This window comes from Gavia stellata, chromosome 3 (assembly GCF_030936135.1).
Source record: "Gavia stellata isolate bGavSte3 chromosome 3, bGavSte3.hap2, whole genome shotgun sequence".
NCBI lineage: Eukaryota > Metazoa > Chordata > Aves > Gaviiformes > Gaviidae > Gavia > Gavia stellata.
The window spans coordinates 71,413,902-71,432,721 of NC_082596.1; the positions used below are offsets into that span (position 1 = coordinate 71,413,902).

Sequence of the window (18,820 nt, forward strand, 5' to 3'; positions counted from 1 at the left end):
ATTTTATGATATGGAGACTTAATCAGCAATTATGATGCTTAAAATTGTAAGTAACATGAAAGAATAGAAAATGATGCACTAGTAATTATAACTTTGTTTTTTTCTAAAGCTAAAAATGTAAAAATTGTCATAATGTTGTTTTATTGAAGGAAACAAGATACTTCAGTTACTTCCTCCAAAATATACCAAGAATAATGAATAATCTTAATAGCTAACCTGTACTGTCTCTGGAACTTCTGAAGCCATTTTTGTAGCGTGTCCTGTGTGTGTATTTCCTAGACTGTCTTTTGTCTCAGAGGAAACAAGGGGCAGTTTTGCAGAGTATTTATCTAAATATTAAAACTTACAAGACTCAAACTTAGGGTGCTGTTGTGCCAAGATGTAAGGCAGCAATAGAGCAGTTTCTAGCAGCATTTCTGTGAGTAACTCCCAGTTCTTGGAGGACTGAAGTGTAATTGAATGGAGCATTTCTTAATTTTTGACATTTTGTTTTCTCAGCTGCTGGATGTTGGCTGTTGTTGGAGAAAATGAATGTTGGAAAAACTGGAATGTTGCTGGTGGTAGCTGGAAAAATGGAACATACCATATTTCACTCTTGTAGTGTTTCATACCGTGTACCAGGGACTTGAGACTGGACTCAGAGAAATGTAGCATGTCAAAGCTCTGCCCTTGCAGGGGCAGGAACAGAAAAGGGGACTGTATCTTGACTGGGCTTTTCTTTATAGAAGGAGCCCTGACTGCTGTTAAAGGGGGAGGAAACAATGTTTCATACGCCTTTTAAAAGATCACAATAAAGCAGAATAAGCTAATACCGCCTTCCCCTCGTCTGGCCGGGGCTGTTGCAGGGGCCTCCCTCCTGCCCTTCCCCCAGAGCAGGCGCGTTTCCCTGGGGCCGGGCGGAGCCTGCCCTGCGGGCGGGGGCAGGAAGGGGGCCGGGCGCCGCCCTCAGCCCGCCGCTGCGCAGTCGCCGGCCCCTCGGCCCCGCCCCGCCGCCGGGGCGGTTCTCCCGCGGCTGGCGCCCCCTCGCCTCAGCCCGGCTCCCGCCCGCGGCAGCCGATTGGCGCGGCGGAGCCTCTACCACCGTGACGCCCGTCCGGGGCGGGCCCGCTCTCTCTCCCCTCCCCGCGGCCGGCCCCCGGCGGTGCTCCCCGCCGCCGTCACCATGCACCGCTCACTCCGCGCCTGCCGCCGCCTGGGCTGCTCCGCCGGCCTCCTCGCGCGCCAGCCGCCCCTGCGCGCCGCCGCTCGCTGGGGCCCGCCACCGCCGCGCGCCGCCATGGTGAGCACCCCGGCGCGGGGGGGCGGGGGGAGCGATGACCTCTAACTGCCACTGCCAGTCGCTGCCGCCGTGACTCCTCCCCCTGCGCCCGCCGGCGCTCGCGACCCTCCGTCGCCCCCGGCGTCGCTCGCCGGCCGGAGAGGGGCGGGGGAGCGGGCGCGCGCTGCCTGAGGGCACGGCGGCCGCCGGCAGGGCTGGGCCGGGCACGGGGGCTTTAATCCGGTGTGTTGTCCCGTAGGGAGGGCGCCGGCAACGGCACCGGGAAGACGTTGCCGCCACCCCCGGTCAAGCTCGCGCGGCCGTTTCCCTCTTCCGCCGGGGAGGCTGCGGGGCTTGTCCCTGCCCGGCGCCGCGCGGCCTGCGGCGGAGTGCGCGGGCAGCGCCGGGGCCCGGCCCGGCCCCCGCTCGGCAGCGCTGGCGCACCCAGATTTGCAGCCCCGAGGGGGGGGTTGCTCCCAGGGGCGGGCTGGTGGTGTCTGCCGCGCGCGGCTGTCCGGGTGCGCTCCCAGGGGACGAGATGTACGTCGTGAGGACGGCCGTTAGCTGTCCTAGCCTGGCCGGGGAGGGGAGGGGTGGCATCAGGCCAGCTCCTAGGAAAGGTGTTGCTGCAGGACCCGCTGTGACAGGGCTGTGGCATGCAGCAGCTTCTTCCACAGAAATTTCAGGCCCTTTCTTAGAGCTGCTGAGGTACAAATAAAAAAAGCTGTAGCCTTGCAGAAATGGGGGTATCTGGAAGATCCTTGGGGCCGCCTGAAAACTAGGGAGCTTTCAGCTGAGAACTGCCTGTGACCTCTAGCAGGCATCCTCAGTTATTGTTCAAGTGTAGTTAGTTGACTGTCGGGCTGAAATGTGAGTGGGACTTGTTTATGGTATGTGGCTCAGTGTAGAAATGAAAATGCTGTTTGAATAAGGAAATCTGAATCTCAGTACTAGCAACTAGGAGGTTGCGTGGAAGCCTTAGTTTTGGGTGTAAGTTCACTCCTAAAAACAAGGAGGTAACATGAGACTGTTGGAAGAATTCCAGCAGGAAGTGGGGTGTTTAGGATTTGATGCTTGTAATAAAATTCACTAGAACAGTAGTTCCCAATCTGTGAGAGTGATTAACATATAGAAAATAGCATAAAAAACCCCCAAGCTTCCAAATGAGTGAATAAACTGCATGGTGAGTGAAATGTACCTGTATAAGAAAACCTCTTCTGACACAGGTTATGTAAATCATAAACCACTGGCCTGTCAGATAGTTGCCCTTTTTTATCTTCTTTTAATGGCATCATGCAAGAAAAACATAGATCATGGTCTTCATTTCCTCGCTGCAGACCCAGTATTTAAGAAAGGCTGCAGTCTTACGAGAAACATACATGTTTTCATCTTTGCCTGTCAGAAATATGATCTATCCTGTAAATAGGCTTTATTAATTGCTTGAGTTTAAATAACAGCAGTAGTTAAAGCAAAATGTCCCTCAGTGAATTTGGAATTCAAGCAGCCCTTGAATTCTTACAGGAAAACTTTGTATGTTTTTATTTCCAAAAGGAAAATGTACAAAAAACATACCAATGAGTATTTAAATTTAAAAAAAACCACCACTTTTTGATGTTTGCGGAGATTTTTCAGCAGCAAGAGTTTGTTTTGGAACACCTTGTGTAGAGACAACCAAATGTGCGTGTTGTCCTACAGTATGACTATTGTGCTACCGTAACTTAGATCTAAAATGCACAAGATGTTTTAAATGGAATTGTGGTCATAATGTTCTTTCCTTCTTCAGCTGAATGTTGTAAAATACTTGGTTTGTAAAAGTAAATTTCAGAATTTGTGACTCAATTGATACTATAAAGGAGAAAATGACACTTGGAAACATTCATCTGCTAAAGGAGAGCAGTTGAGCACAAATTCAATTTTCTGCTGGCCTTTAAAGATTGGTTTTGACATGCTAAAAATGATGAGGTTTTGAATTGAAATACTTACATCCTTAGGGATATAAGTGTGTATATATATATACACATACATATATACACACACACGCACTCTTACGGATGCTGCGTCCTTAAATCAGAATGTAATTTTCCACGGGAAACAGTATTGCAGCAGTTCTGCTGTTTGAATATTTCCAGTGCCTTATGGTGCAATCAGTTCTAGCTGATTCGTTCCCTGCAACAAGGCAAAAGTACAGTTATGTTGGCCTAACTGTGTAAGCTTTGGACTGTGGGTTCTTGGGATTTTGGGAGGCAAAGCACACCTTGTCAGGACTCTTAAAATTGTAATATATATATTTGTTTTGTAAACGTGAGGAATAGTAGTTTTGAGCTGAGAATAGCTGTAGCTGTGATAGAAACTAAGTGAGCACAGGAGTTTGCCTTGGCTTGTGGCAGAGTTGCTCAGTCTCCTTTTGGCTTCTCCTGTGGCCCACTGGTGTGGCAGTAGAGGGTTGACATGAGTGTACTGCTGTTGCACCATTTTACATCAGGTTCCCTAGGGCAGGGAGTGACTGCAGAAACCGCTTTAGATACAGGAACTGGGACCTTCAGCTCATAAAGCCACTCAAGAGGGTGAATTCTAAGGAGTGGGGGAAGCATGTTTTTTACATAAATTCAGACAGTGACTTCTGCAGGCTGCTACATTAGTCTGAAGGTAATGCTGAAGTTTAATGTAGTTACTTTAGTATGTATGAAAAATATCACTTTGCTTTTTTACCTAACGTCACTTGTTACCCTGTTAATCAGCAAATGACATTCAGCTTAAAGTACCTTACCCCATTACCTTCATTGAAGTTTGTGAATGTGTGTAACGTGGAATTGGCTAGGAGAGTAAGCTTTTTGATAACAGGATTTATTTGTTAAAAGGTACTTGTACGAGGAGGTACTCATCCTATTTATCTTTGTTTCACCATTGTTGACATTGGAATTATGTAATTTTGAGGACTCAATTGTGCAACTGCTAGCTTTTTTGTCTAAAAGGTTACAGGTAGTTAAACTTTTTTATATTGTTTGAGTGTGGCTACTTTTGCTGATTGAACCACAAGAGCTGGGTTGGAACTGAATTGGTTCTGCTTATCCAGCTCTAGGGAAAGCTTGACATTACCTGCTTACACAAGGTGTCCAAATATCAAAAGCAGGAATTTCAGAGATCATGCATCAGTGATCTCTACTGTTGGATTATTAGTATGTGCACATGTACAGTAAGACCCACAAGCATCCCCATTAAACATTTTTTGTAGTGAGATATTAAATAAGTGTTGAATATGTTCTGTTTCTTGTTAGCATGTAAATGAATGCTAAGTGATTAAAGTAGGATGAAGAGGGTTAAAGAACTTAGGGATGGCATACTCGTCCACACAAAGCTTTGAATTCTTCTGGGGTCAGTGTCTGGAAGAGCATCAGCCAAAACACAAGGTGTGGGGAGCGGGACAGCAATGCAAGAGCTAACCCTTGCTGTTTGTGGGCTGGGCTGCAGTTTCTTTTGGGCCAACACGCACCACCTACTCTGCAAGAGTGCCCTAAGCAAGGGGGCTTCTGTCTCTGGTATGCGATCGCTGGAGAACCTGACGGTAGAGCGTCTCCATCGGGCTGGGAATGCCGCTTAGGACAGTAAAAAGGCTGGAATATTCCCCCCTGCCATCACTACCACCTGCAGCTTGCCATCAGTGGTGATATGGACCTGGACAGGCTGCTGCAGAAAGTCAGTGTTGCTGGAGAGGCTGTTCTGCCCAATACCCAGCTGTGCTCCTGGCCAAGAAGACTGAGACCCAGCAAGCAAGGAGGAAGTAAAATGGACCAAGAAAAGAGAGGAACAGTCTGACTTTGGAAGTGGACACCTAGGGAAGAGTAAGAACTGTGCAAACGTATATGATGCTTTCCTCTCGTTCTGACCCAGGCTCTTCCTTTTCACATCAGAGGATTTCCTGAGTCTGTGGTTTGGCTGTGTAATAACTCAGTTTAGATCTTCCTTCTGAGTGCATATCTTGCTTTCCCTGAACTCGTGCAGGCTTCTTGCAGAGCATCAGATGGCAAGGAGTTGTGCCAGTCTGCTACTTGTGTGAAGACCTGCTTCCTCTTCCTTGCTTTGAACCTGACTCCTACTAGCGTAATGTTATGGCTCCTGTTTCTTGTATTGGAAGAGACAGTGAGCAGCTAATACCCATCACCATTCTACTGATGGTTTTATTGACCTCAGTTTTCCTTCAAACCCCAAGCTGTATCTTCTCTGAATGAAAAAGTCAGTTGTCTTAAGAAAGCTGTTCCCTACCTTTCATCAGCCTTACTGCCTTTCTTTGAACTGTTTCCAGTAATACGCTTTTTGAGATAAAAGAACCAAATCTGTACAAAGACTTCAGAGTGTAGATGAACCATGGTGGCACAGTGATGTTTCTTCTTGTATCCTCTGCTTTTCTTAATAGTTTCTAACATTTGCTTTTCTTCTTTCGCTGCGTTGCAACATTGACTTGATGCTCTGATAGAGTTATCCCAAGGACTCACCCCTGAGGGTCATGGTTAGGTCAGAGCCCAGCATTGTGTATATATATAGCCTACCTGTGGAGCTGGGATTGTTTTCCTCCATCTATGATTAAGGATTAAAAAAGACTTCTTCCCCCCACTGAAGACTCTGCAAGAAGGTAATCTCCTTTTCTGGGGAAGGATGAACACCTTTCTCACAGAAAATTGGGACTTTGCTGACGAAGGCATGGGGAGAGGAAGAGTAAACTGCTCTTGCTTCCTGTCCAGTCCCATAATCTTTGTCGAGCTGCATGTGAATGTGATCACATACATTATCACAAATGAATGGGTTGTTTCACAAAAAGTAAAAAATTACTTTTTAGTTGGTGTATGTCAGCTAAAATTAATTTACCTCTGGCTGTGTTAGATTATAATGCATGCTAGGTGTATACATGATACAGAAATACTGCCTTACATAAATATTGCACAAAATATATCTAGATGCAGTTTCTTCATGTTGCACAGCTAGGGCAACTGTGTTCCTGGTTTATTAGGCTTAAGAAGATAATTAATTGTCAATAACTTGGTACTGGATTAATTAAGCTGTCTTCCAGTATTTTTCTTCTGTCCCATGTGCAGTGTGGATTTCAGATAGGGATTGCGTTACATGTCTGTTGCCTGGGTGCATACTACCTGAATTTTTACTGTGCTAGTTCTTCAGTTTGGTTTTAACAAAACACCAATTCTGTAAATTGTAAGATAAGTTACTAATTCTTCAAAAAAAAGAAACCAAGTCTTTTGTCAGGATGATGTGTTTTGTACAGTGGGCAGCTGAGGTCTTAAGTCTTGCAGTGCTGCCTGTCACCAGTGGGTCTGCTAGGCTACACAGTGTTAGTAGTTGTGACTTTTAGTCAGACAGATGCTCAAACTAGAAAAATGTCTTAGCTTTGAAGATACGATTAGAAAAATACCTATGATGAGTTGCATGTCTTTGTTTTTTTCCCCTTGTACATTTTTTCTTCACTGTTTCTGCTTTCAAAAAGGTTGTGCTGTTTACCAGTGTTTGAAATACATTTTCTTCCTTTTCCATAGTCCACTCAAGAGGCTTTTAGGATAGAATATGATACCTTTGGTGAACTGAAGGTCCCAAGTGACAAATACTATGGTGCCCAGACTGTAAGATCTACAATGAACTTCAAGATTGGAGGTGTTTCAGAAAGAATGCCGGTAAGTAGTTTAAAGCTGTGTTAATTTCTTCTCTTTAAGTATGTTTTAGATGTGAAAGTGAGTACCTTCTTCTTAGACTTTTGCTGGGAATATGAGAAAGTTTGAATTTTAATTAAAGTTAGAAATTCCCTGGCAAGATATTGCTTTGTGTTAGAAATATTTTTGTTTCATTTAAATAAATTGAATGTTGCTTTTGAATAATTATTTTACTGTGTTGCTTAATTTTTTTAATAACCAGGATGAATTGAAATCTATCTTCCATTTTTCTGAAGACGAAAGAGTGAATGGAATAGTTTGTTTGCTATAGCATTACGTAGTTTGTTATTGAAGGTGTTTAGTGTAGCATGAGTTGATATGAAGTTACCTTTTCACATGTAGCTGTGAGTAGAGCATTAGTGTACACACGCTTTGTCATGCACTGGCTTTCTATGTACTGAAATGTGTCAGTTTGCCCTCAAAAAGACTATTTTAGAAATAGAACTAGTTCTCCTTTTCTGTTCATTTTAATGCATGTAGTCTGTTTTGATACACATAGCATACCTGGACTTACAAAGAAAGGATGAGCTGCGTACTGCTTTCTGGACGGCTTGGATAAATGTTACTGTTAACTGGAGCGCAGGTCATGTGACCTGATTGCTCTTTGGTTTGGTTGATGGACTACTGCTGGATTTAAGTTCAGAAGGAGTTTGGTTTAGAACTAGACCTGTGCTATAGGTTCCTAAAATGTCCTTTGGGGAAAAAAATTATGTATTTGAACTTACTTTTGTGTCTCAGGTTCAAGTTATAAGGGCTTTTGGCATCTTGAAGAGAGCAGCTGCTGAAGTAAATCAAGATTATGGTCTCGACCCAAAGATTGCTAATGCTATCGTAAAGGCGGCAAATGAGGTAAGAACAAACTGTTCAAAATACTAGAACAGTCACTGTATTTTTCTGTTAAGCTTTTCACAAGAAGTTTGGAGGCTGAGGGAAGACCTCTTGCATTTCTCAAATTGTTAGAGGAAGACATTTATGGTTAGTAAATTTTGGTTTTCAGGTTGATAAATCATTTACTTAATATAATGTTTTACTATTTTACTTCTTGGGTTTATAGAAATGATAGAATGTTCAAATACATTTTGATACTTAAGTTAGATAATGTAATTTTTCCCCTCTATTAAGACTACTCATTACTTGCATAGTGTTGACTCTTACCAGATGAACAGTATAAAAAAAACCTAGGAGGGGAATGGAGTCTTGGTTCATTCAGCTAACGTGAAGTCTGACATGCCAAGCAAAGCCTTTTCATTTTGGAAGTCTCTAATCTCGTAAGCAATTGCATCTTGGTAATGTGAAGACAATCTGCAATCTGAATAGTTTCTCTGTTACTAGTCTATTTCCTCTTCAGACTTCAGCTTATTAGTAAATCTGTGCTTTTTAAGAGTCACTTTTATAGCTAAAGAGGACATGATGTGACACACAGAGGCATCTCCTCTTTCTCAGGATAAATGCCACCCAAGTGCACACAGTTGTGAATGACCATTATTTGAGGTATGGTAATACCAGGTGTGTTGCTTTGTGTAAATCAACAGATACATTTATCTAGAAGCATTGTTTTACAGAACTTTCTTGTTCTGACTAGGTTCAGAATATTTCAGTATTTGCAGAAGGCCTTATCCTCTTTCTACCAGCTGTAGCACCGTAAGTCCCAAGACCCAAGAGCTTTGGAGGACTCCAGAATATGTCCAGTCTCTTCTTGTGGTTTCTAGGGTTCTTCTGGTTAAAGGTCGATTGGAAGTTTTGGTGGCTAAAGGCTACTTAGTGTAGATTCATGGGTTCTGAAAGTTGTTTGGGGCTTTTTTGTTGTGCTTTAAAAACACCCCTGCAGTGCTATCCTTTCCCTTACCTCCAGAATAATTTTCTAGTATAACTGAAAAAGGAAAAGATACAGCAAGGAATCAAGTTACTCTTGGAGGTGGAAACTTTGCCCCTGTATGAGATGGGAAATACATAAGATCCTTTCCTGAAAAGCACGATTCCAAGAGGACTGATGTGTCCTGATAATCTGGAGATGGTTATCTAGCCTCAGAGTTGTGACAACAGATCCTTTGCTTTGCATTCTCAACTTTTCTGAGGCTAATATACATGAGGGTGATACTTCTGAGCACAGATTTTGATACTATCGCAAACACACATTTAGAAAAATCTATAAATGCATGTAAGGTTCAACAGGCTCCAAAAAATGTAGATTAAACAGGAGAGTATTTGTACCTGTTGTTCTGTTTTGATTTGAGATAGAAGTCGTCATAGCCTGCCTACAGAAGATGTAAGTTGGTATAGCCATTTTTGGCTGATCAGGACCTTGTTCCCATGGGTAATTAGCAAGTCAATACATATGAATCTTTTTAGGTCCATGTGATTTTCTTACTTGTTTAGATGTGTAACATGCTCTGTTACAGTTGAGGTACAGTAAAGACAGTCACGAGTCCTTTTTAGGCACCTCTCAATTTAAAGCCATGTAGGTCCAGGGCAGTATTAAGGAAAGCATGCCTTACAGGAGGAAGGTGTTTGATACCAGCAGCCATCTGCCAGCTCATTGTGTTGATGCAAAATCTAATGTCTACAGGTAATAAGAGGTCTGGAATTTCCCTGTATGAAATTTATTTCTGGAGAAATTTCAGAGTCCAGTCATACAAATATGATGTACTGCACGAGCATGACAGATGGTCTTGGCAAAAACACCTCCTCTGGGGGACTCTTTGCCATAAGGTATGGACTTCTGAATGCCTCTAATTCAAATTGTTCTATAGTTGTGATCAGTGTTCATGATGAAACTGTGCAGCTGTTGAGCTTGATTTCCTAGGAGAAAGCAGTGCACCCATGCTGATGAGGAGTTCGTAAACAGATAAGTGCTGTCCGAAAACTGTTTCTGACACCCAAAGGATGGTCGTGACCCAAGGAGACACACAACACTGAATCAGTACCCTGAAGCACCTTACATGCTCTGATTGAGAAACTACTTAAGATACCTTCCTTCCCTGGGAGATCTTACTCAGCAGAGCAAATAACTGTGGAAGGGAGAAACAGCACATACTGCCTCTAGTTCTACCCAGCAAGATTAGAATCCAAATGGCTTTAGAATTTGGGAAGGGGGGGGATGTTTTTGGACTTATAAAATCATGTGCATTGTTTGGGAAACAGAAGATATAACCTAAAAGACCTTTCAAAAATCTTTTCTTTCTTTGACTGTAGAATATGAAATCAATTTATATATTTCTTTGTGTTTTGGAATTCAGCATCTTCAAAAAGCATAGCAAAAGTTTTTTTCCCTTTTAATATATGGTATTAGATCAAACTGTCTTAATTATTCTGGTATAAATTCACAATTGTTATATGTAGATTTACAAATATAATGGAGAACTTTTTTAATTATAGCTATAAAATTCTCAGTTTTATGCTTTTTAATTTTTTTTGTTCCAGTAGAACAACTTTTCTCTCTCTTTTTGCATTATAGGTAGCTGAAGGAAAATTAAATGATCACTTTCCATTGGTGGTGTGGCAGACTGGGTCCGGAACTCAAACCAATATGAATGTCAATGAAGTCATCAGCAATAGAGCCATTGAGATAATGGGGGGTGAACTGGGGAGCAAAAACCCAGTACATCCAAATGATCATGTTAACAAAAGCCAGGTCATTATACTTGTATTATACTTATTTTAATGTCAAAAGTTTTTTCTTTTTGAATTGTGAATTTTGAATTCTCTTATAGTCACTGTTTAGATTTAAAAAAAAAAAAGGAGTTTTGTGTACAGCTTTGGCAACAATTTTCCAGGTTTGTCAGTTTAAATGAACTTTAAAATGTTGGTCAGTGACAGTGTGAGCTTTTTAGATTAAAAATTTTGAACTCATTCATGACAGATGAATTCACACATGATGTAGTGGGCAGAGGTGGTCTGGTGACGACCACTGCTGCTGCAGACAGTCTTAAAGAAGTTAAATAGAGATCCAGTTTCTAAAGGTTGGGTACTTATAACTGTTATCTCTATAATACATTACGTAAAGCATGTAGAAAGAATAATAAAATGGCTAAAGACCTGTAATGGGTAAATGAAATACCCATTTCATTTTTTTTCCCCAAGGATCATGGTAGACATTTTTATTATACTTCACTCATAATATTTTTTTCAGATTAGCTGAAGTTTAAGCCACTGACTTGGTTGTATCACTTCCTGATATTTTGTGCTTACTCAATATCCTGGGAATGGATTTAACATTGCCAAAGCAACACACAGGTGTTTTAAAGCCACCTACAATTGCTTTAAAATCATCCATCCGTTTGTTACCTGTCTCTCATAACTACTTTAGGAGGTCTTTGTCTTTTTTTTTTTGGTCCCAATGTTGTCGTGAACAGTCTACTCATGTAGTTAACTTTCTGTGGGTATACTTAGAAAAAGTTGATTTTATCAATAAGGTGCTGGACTGGAGTTTAGAAGATTTGATTATTCCTGCAGACTGACTTGTGGAAAACTGCTAAGTTGCTTACTCTTAGTTTCTTCTTGTTTATAAAATAAAGGGAATAAAGCTGTCCATGTACATCTTACAGCAACAATGGTGAGAAAAGCTTGTAAATAAATTTCTTGAACTTCCTTCACAGAGTTCAAATGACACTTTCCCAACGGCAATGCATATTGCTGCTGCCCAGGAGGTTAACGAGGTGTTGTTACCTGGACTAAAGAAGCTACAGAATGCACTTGAAGCGAAATCCAAAGAGTTTTCCCAAATCATAAAAATAGGGCGCACTCATACCCAAGATGCTGTTCCACTTACGCTTGGACAGGTAAAAAAAATAATTATGCATTTGTTTGGAAAATTCTTGTAAATATATTGGAGGAAACTGAGGCAAACTTGAGGAGGCCTAGATGAAGTTGATAGCTTAAGAGAAATAATAGGAAACTGACTGAATCTCAGTCAGAGTATTTTCATCTTTATTGTAGTTTGCTGGATGCTGTACTCTAATTACTGCATCATAAATTTTCTTAATTCTTTCCGTGTTTTACTTCTAATAGTAATAAGATATAAATGATTTTTAAATTATGTTCCATTATCAAATAACATGATGTGCTATTTCTATTACACTGACATTGGAAGGAAGAAGGTAGTTAAGTCTGTAATTTGTAAGCTTATATAAACGAGGTTTTGCCAACACATAAGGCTACTAAGTGTTTTGAACGAAAATCTTTGATATATGATCATGTGTGTATATATATGTGTTTTTATATGTATATGATAGCAAATCTTTGTTGTCATATTGTCAAGAATGGCTTACATTACATTAATCTGGTAATGAATTAACTTGAACTGATAAAAATCCATGTAAAAAAAATTTCTGGGTGGTTTTTTTTTTCCCCCAAGTATGCACAGGTGGGTTTTTTATTAACTAAAATTAAGTGAAAAAAGCCCAGGATCAGTTTCTCTAATTGTACCTTGAGAACATTAATTTAATCTGAGAGCTGATTTACCTTGGATTCAGATCCTGCTAAGTACACAACTGAGACAAAAGGCAAGAGAAAGATGCATTGTGAATACATTTTTATATATGTAGGTTGTTTTTATGTGTAATTGTCCATATTGTGAAAGTACTCTTCTAATATATGTAAATTTTCCCTCTTAATGAAAGCATGCTAAGATTTAGCATCTGTGTGAAGTTCAGTGCCTTCAGGTTTTTAAAGAAATTAATCCAACGTGTTAAAAATCTAAATAATTTTAGATGCTTATTCTTGGTTGTTGTCTGTGTTCCTTTATTTTATCCTCCTTTCTTTCAAAGGAATTTAGTGGCTATGTGCAACAAATTAAATATGGTGTGGCTAGGATTGAGTCAACCATGCCAAGAGTGTATCAGCTGGCAGCTGGCGGGACTGCAGTTGGTACAGGATTAAACACAAGAATTGGCTTTGCTGAGAAAGTTGCTGCTAAAGTGGCTGAACTGACAGGTGAGGAATGGTATTTCAGAGTTATCAGTAAATCAGTATATGTAACATACAGTCAAATTCAGACTAAATCTTTCAGTTTCCATACTTCTCATAAGCTTCTCAAATTGTCTTTATATTTTAACATCAAACTTTCTGTTAATGCTGTATTTCATATGCCTTATACTTAGGATTTTTCATGGAATGTATTTTTGTAATTACACCCGATGCATTGGAAGTGACTGAAATTACCATGTTTTTCTTAGCAAGGCTTATTGGAGATGGATGCAGTTTCAAGTTTCTATTATTAGTCCAGCTTCTGTCTTGACCTCTGCTCCGCTGACTCGCTTAATCTACAGTGACTTGGCACAAAAGAAGAAAAAAGAGACCTCCCAAAGTTACTAGGTTTTTTCATGTGAAAGTAAAAGTTAGCTGTCTGATTTTGATGCTGTCTTTATAGATCTTAAAGCTTAATTTACAGAGCCACTGAGCTTTTTGATCTGTGAACCAGTTCTTCTGTGTCACAGTATCGGTTTTAAAAATGTCCCCAAAATGAATGTGTATGTCTTTCACTTAAATTTGCTGCAAAACCTGAAACTGCTTATCAGCAGTATTTTTGTTTTAATTGATCAATTATTCACTGTCTCATAGAGGGTCAAGACTTTCTTGTACTCTGAGAGGGAAGAAGTAACTTGTCATAAAAAACAGCTGCTGAGAAGCAGTACAGGGCTTGTTTTGGTGCTTGAAGAAGCCATTGGTGGTGTGAGGAAGCTCTCCCATCTTTATGCTTGTTAGGTGTACCATATGGGCAGGTTGTATGAGTTTAAAACAAGTAGGGCAGACTATTGAAGTTCCACGTGTTCTTACAGGGGAAGTTTATTGGCAGGTGCAAAATGGAAAGTTTGGAATGATCTCTGTAACTGAGAAGGCAGCTATGCAATTCAGAAGCCCATGCAAATTGGGTGGCATTTGGTGTTTGGCAGGAACTGCAAAACGTAGCAGAAATTCTGCTGTTTCTCTAGCAAATGATGTTATGCTACTCTTGTTTAAACTGGCAGTGTAAGCTCAGACAAGTAGTTTGTGGGACGGAAGTTCAGCCCACAGTCAGCATCCCTGTGCGTATCCTTAGTGATGTCCATTACCACTAATAAAATTTGGCTGAGACTTTTCTTTCAGGGCAAAGCCCTGAAGAAATGTTTTTCATTATGGAACCTAGCCTTAAATCGCAGGCATTTAATTAATGTAAACAGAGCTGTTGCTTCCATTGCTTCTGTGCTCTTGCTGTTGGCAGCAGTTTCAGGCATTCTCCTGAGTCTGAATCAGCTTTCACATGTTCTGTCTGGTTTGTTGTTCCCTTCCAGTGCTGATACTTGGATGCATCTTTTTTTCTTTAAGTAGCTAAGTCTATTGTGATTATTTTTTCTTTATCCTAATGTCTGCACTGTGCTGCAAAAACTTCTATTTTCATAAATGGGAGAAAGCATAAAGAATCTAACTTGATTTAATGGAAAAAATACGTAAGTTTGGGCTAACTTGTAAGAGATTCTTGACATTCACAAAATACTGTGGTGCAAAGCAATGCTTAGTATGCAACATAGTATGAAAGCTTGAAATTTGTACCTTTGTTGTGGGTAGATGGGCAAATTTCATATTCTTCCATATTTTAGTGACTTTTACTGTGTCTTTTGTATTGAATTTAGTCTGTTTAAGACATATGTTTGTGAGGAAAGGTCTAGAGAAGAGAGATGATCTTACAGTGTTAGTAATTTTTTTATTAAGCTAATTATGTGCTTGATTATCTGGTTTATGTCTGCAAGGAAGTGCCTCACAGGTTTAATATTTCCCCCACCTCCCTGTAGGTTTGCCTTTTGTCACTGCTCCAAATAAGTTTGAAGCTCTTGCAGCTCATGATGCTCTAGTTGAACTCAGTGGAGCTATGAACACAGTGGCATGTAGTCTGATGAAAATAGCTAATGATATTCGTTTCCTGGGTTCTGGACCACGCTCTGGACTAGGAGAACTCATCCTGCCTGAAAATGAACCAGGAAGCAGCATCATGCCAGGTACAGAGAAAACATACAGAGAAAAATTGCCTGTTTCTTTTGTTTTGGATCACCAACTGTTAACAGATATTTACCAAACACCACCACAAATGTCTGTAAGTCCATGATTCAACACTTCTGTTAGTTTTTATCTTCTGCCATATTTTACCAATATTTGTGTTCATAAAAATACTTGTTTGCACAGCTGTGTGTTGGCAATTATGTGGGGGAGAGTAGTATCTGTAAACATATGACTTTATTAATACAGGCATAGTTCTCAAAACTTTTTAGAATTGCAAGATACCTACAATTTTTATGTAAAGGCTTTTCTGAAACAAGCTTTAAATTATGTAATCCATGAAGTGTAGCAATATTGTGATGTAAATTGACTTCTGTCTTTACTTTCTAGCATGATTACTGTTATGTACTCACATTTTCCCTTCTGCAGTGATCCCATTATATGGGAAGATAAGAAAGGAATGAATAATACTAGGAATCGTTCCTTTCCTCTCTCCTAATAGAGTATGTATATATGAATATTGTACAACCAAAACTATTCTAAGCATGTTCTTCCTGTATGATAAATTATAAAAGAAACAGGTTGTGACCATATCTGGCTTTAAAAAAAAAAGCAGATAATGAATGTTCTTGTTGGGATTATTTCTAGAAATGAAATCAACTATAAAACTTCCTTGTTAGGTGGCTACTCTGATTCGTTTTGTGGGTTTTTTGCCTGACAAAGTAAACATAATGTACTAATTTTATTATAAAATAATTTTAACAAATTAGTAATACTTTTCTTAAGTTGACTGAGATTTGGTAGTGATTTACCAGAAATGCCTACTTGCATGAGTAAAGACAGGTTATAATCTCTTGGCTATTAAGAACTGTGGTAATCAACAGCTGCTTAGCTCATGCACATTTGATCCAGCTCTCAAAGTCTTGGTAAATTGCTGAAGCAGCCATAGCTGCTTTAAAAATCCTAGCTGAATTACTGGAATAGTACAGTCAATTTGATATCATTTATGGAAACTACTTCTTTTCTGTGGTGCACAGATATAGATGAGTAAGACATGTTACCTCCTACAAAACATCTTCTGTTAAATGTGATTTGGTAAATGAGGAAACTACTGATTTCTTTTTTAGGGTTTTTTTTCTTCTCTGGTAACCTTTTTCTCTTCCTTCCACAACTAGGAAAAGTGAACCCTACCCAGTGTGAAGCTGTAACCATGGTGGCAGCCCAAGTTATGGGAAACCATGTTGCTGTTACTGTAGGAGGTAGCAATGGACACTTTGAACTGAATGTTTTTAAGCCCATGATGGTAAGTTCATAAAGTTTTAAATATGTAGGTCTTTTTTAATTATCGTTTGTACAATCAGATAACTTGTGGGGAAAAATCCTCATTGAATATTTGGTCCATACAAGCACCAGAGAAGCTGATAAATTGTGAGAACAAATTTTATTCTTTTGTACGGTAAGTCCTTGTTCTTTTGACAGGGAACTGGCAATCTTTTTCACGCAAAACTATCTTACGCAGATAAGCTTTTATCTTAACAATGTATGCTTATCATCAGTATAAAGAAGTAGGGAGAGAGGAATACAATCTGAGACTAAATTTTGTCCAAAGCCAGAGAGAATTTAGTATTTTAGCTAAAAATTAGGATTTCTTGTCTTTAGCAACTGTCTGTTACTACTTTCTGTTACTGCTGAATGCCAAAGGATGACATGCTTTTGGCAAGTGAGTAATGTAAGATTGTCAATGATTAGTCTTAGACTTCAGTATTTAAAATAATGTCTGCCTTCTACAGTGTAAGCAGGATACACCAAGACACGTAGTGCTGCTTCTGTATATTTAATTAAAAAAAGTCAAGTTAATTGAGTCTTACAAATCACCTTGTACTGACATTTGGATGTTTTCACACCGAGTCATAATTCTTATTTTCTTCTTTGGGGATATCTAACGACTTTTTTTTTTTTTTCTCCTTAAAACCAAGAAGGAAAAACAGAGGAGGAGAAATTGAGGAAAAAAATATAAACAAAAGCATTGAATCAGAAGATTGTGGAGAACTGTGTATAAGATGCTGAAGGAATAGCATAGAGGTTAGGGTAGGGATGATAGTTTAAAAAGAATTAAGGTGACTTGCAGAAAAGATCCTAATACTAAATAGCAATAAAAGGAAAGTTTTTGTTGTCTTAGAAGTAAGAGGCACAAAGGAAACAGCATGTCATACGTTATTTTTCTACACAGCCTATACTGACTGATACTGCTTTTTTATTATGCTAGTTAGAAATGATTGAAAGAAAATTGAAATTTTATAATAAAGTCAGTATTTGTCTCTTCCTTCCTGTGTCTGCTTAGGGTAACGTTGTTTTTCCACCAATGTGAACGTATTTCTTCAAAGCATATAGCACCTAGTTTTGAAGAGGAGAAATATAAAATTGTATTGAACAGCCAAGAGATGTACCTAGCAGAAGATACATTTTGATAGAAGCAGACACCTCTCAAAAAAAAGTGGCGAGTTATGGATTGTCAAAGTAGAGGACTAATGCCAGAGATTATTGTACTTTGTATTTTTAGATGTCTTCTCCTGATTGGTACCTGAGGGGGGAAAATGACAATGAATCAAATGCCTCCATGTATTTTTTGTTACTTACATATGTAAAAAAATACCATAACAATTGGTTGTGTTTATGCAAGAGTTCTGCTATTAAATGCTTCTCACAAATTCTTTTAAACAGGAGTGGCTGAGCTTACCCTGCAGGAGGAGGAGGGTGTGCTAGTCACTGTCCTGCTTTTCTACAGACCCTTAAAGCAGTGGATATTGGGGGGGGGCGCTGGTTATGCACAAATGTGCCAGACTCTGTAACTATTAATGTCTGAATGTAATAGGGGTTTTTTTTCTTTTTTGTTAGATAAAAAATGTTTTAAACTCTGCAAGACTTCTTGGAGATGTTTGTGTTTCTTTCACTGACAACTGTATAGTTGGAATCCAAGCCAACACGGACAGGATCAACAAACTCATGAGTGAATCCCTGATGTTGGTAACAGCACTTAATCCGCATATAGGTAGGCTTAAGGCTCAGAAACTTCTCAAAACATTATATTGAAATGTTTTGTGGTAACGTTATTTTGCATGCAGTATTGGTATTCTCACAATGTTTAGGAGACCAAGTCATGGCTCAGGCCGGAAATTAACTTACTTTAATGTCACCAGCTGCTATTACTATTGCAAAAGATGTGTCGTCCTTGCAGTGGCCGTACCAGAGCATTATAAAAATAATTCTGACTAGAGTCATAAAAAAGGAGATGGGGAGAATTTGTGTACCTGTTGTCCTGATTTGACCGCTAATAATAATGAAAAGTGAAAGATTACAAAATGAGATTTTTTTTTTAAAAGGAGAAAGTCACATGAAACTTCGATCTGAATGCATTGAGACCAGAGTAACAGAATTTACCTTCGCTTTTAAGTGAGGAGTTGGTGTAAACATTTGGTGTGCATTTACTGCACGTGGAGTTCAGCAGTAGTAGCAGTTATCTAGCAAACCAACTCTCCAGGCGTCCCACTTTTTTCTCGCCTCTAACCAGTCTTCTGAAGCTGCAAATGGCTAACTTGTTCGTTTTGTTTTGTTACAGGATATGATAAAGCAGCCAAGATCGCCAAAACGGCGCACAAAGAAGGGACGACGTTAAAAGAAGCTGCTGTAAAGCTGGGGTTCCTTACCTCGGACCAGTTTGATCAGTGGGTGAAGCCTAAAGATATGTTAGGGCCTCAGTAACTTCTCTACAAAGAAAAAGAAGTGTTCATAACATAAAAAATAAATAAAAGAAAGCAAATACGATATGCTTTTGTTTCACTGCTCAGGCCAGGCTCCCCGCCGCGGGGCGCTGACAGCGGGGCCG

At 39.8% G+C, this 18,820-nt stretch overlaps 1 protein-coding gene across 1 annotated transcript; it reads left to right on the forward strand.

Moving 5' to 3' along the window:
- Window positions 1-1,162: 1,162 nt before the first annotated feature.
- FH (fumarate hydratase) lies at window positions 1,163-18,759 on the forward strand. The gene is made up of 10 exons (XM_059815359.1): window positions 1,163-1,279; window positions 6,799-6,933; window positions 7,708-7,818; window positions 10,424-10,600; window positions 11,565-11,747; window positions 12,735-12,900; window positions 14,736-14,939; window positions 16,113-16,240; window positions 17,833-17,986; window positions 18,554-18,759. Exons 1-10 carry the CDS (start codon window positions 1,163-1,165, stop codon window positions 18,694-18,696), a joined length of 1,518 nt encoding a protein of 505 aa, XP_059671342.1. The 3' UTR covers window positions 18,697-18,759.
- Window positions 18,760-18,820: the final 61 nt, after the last annotated feature.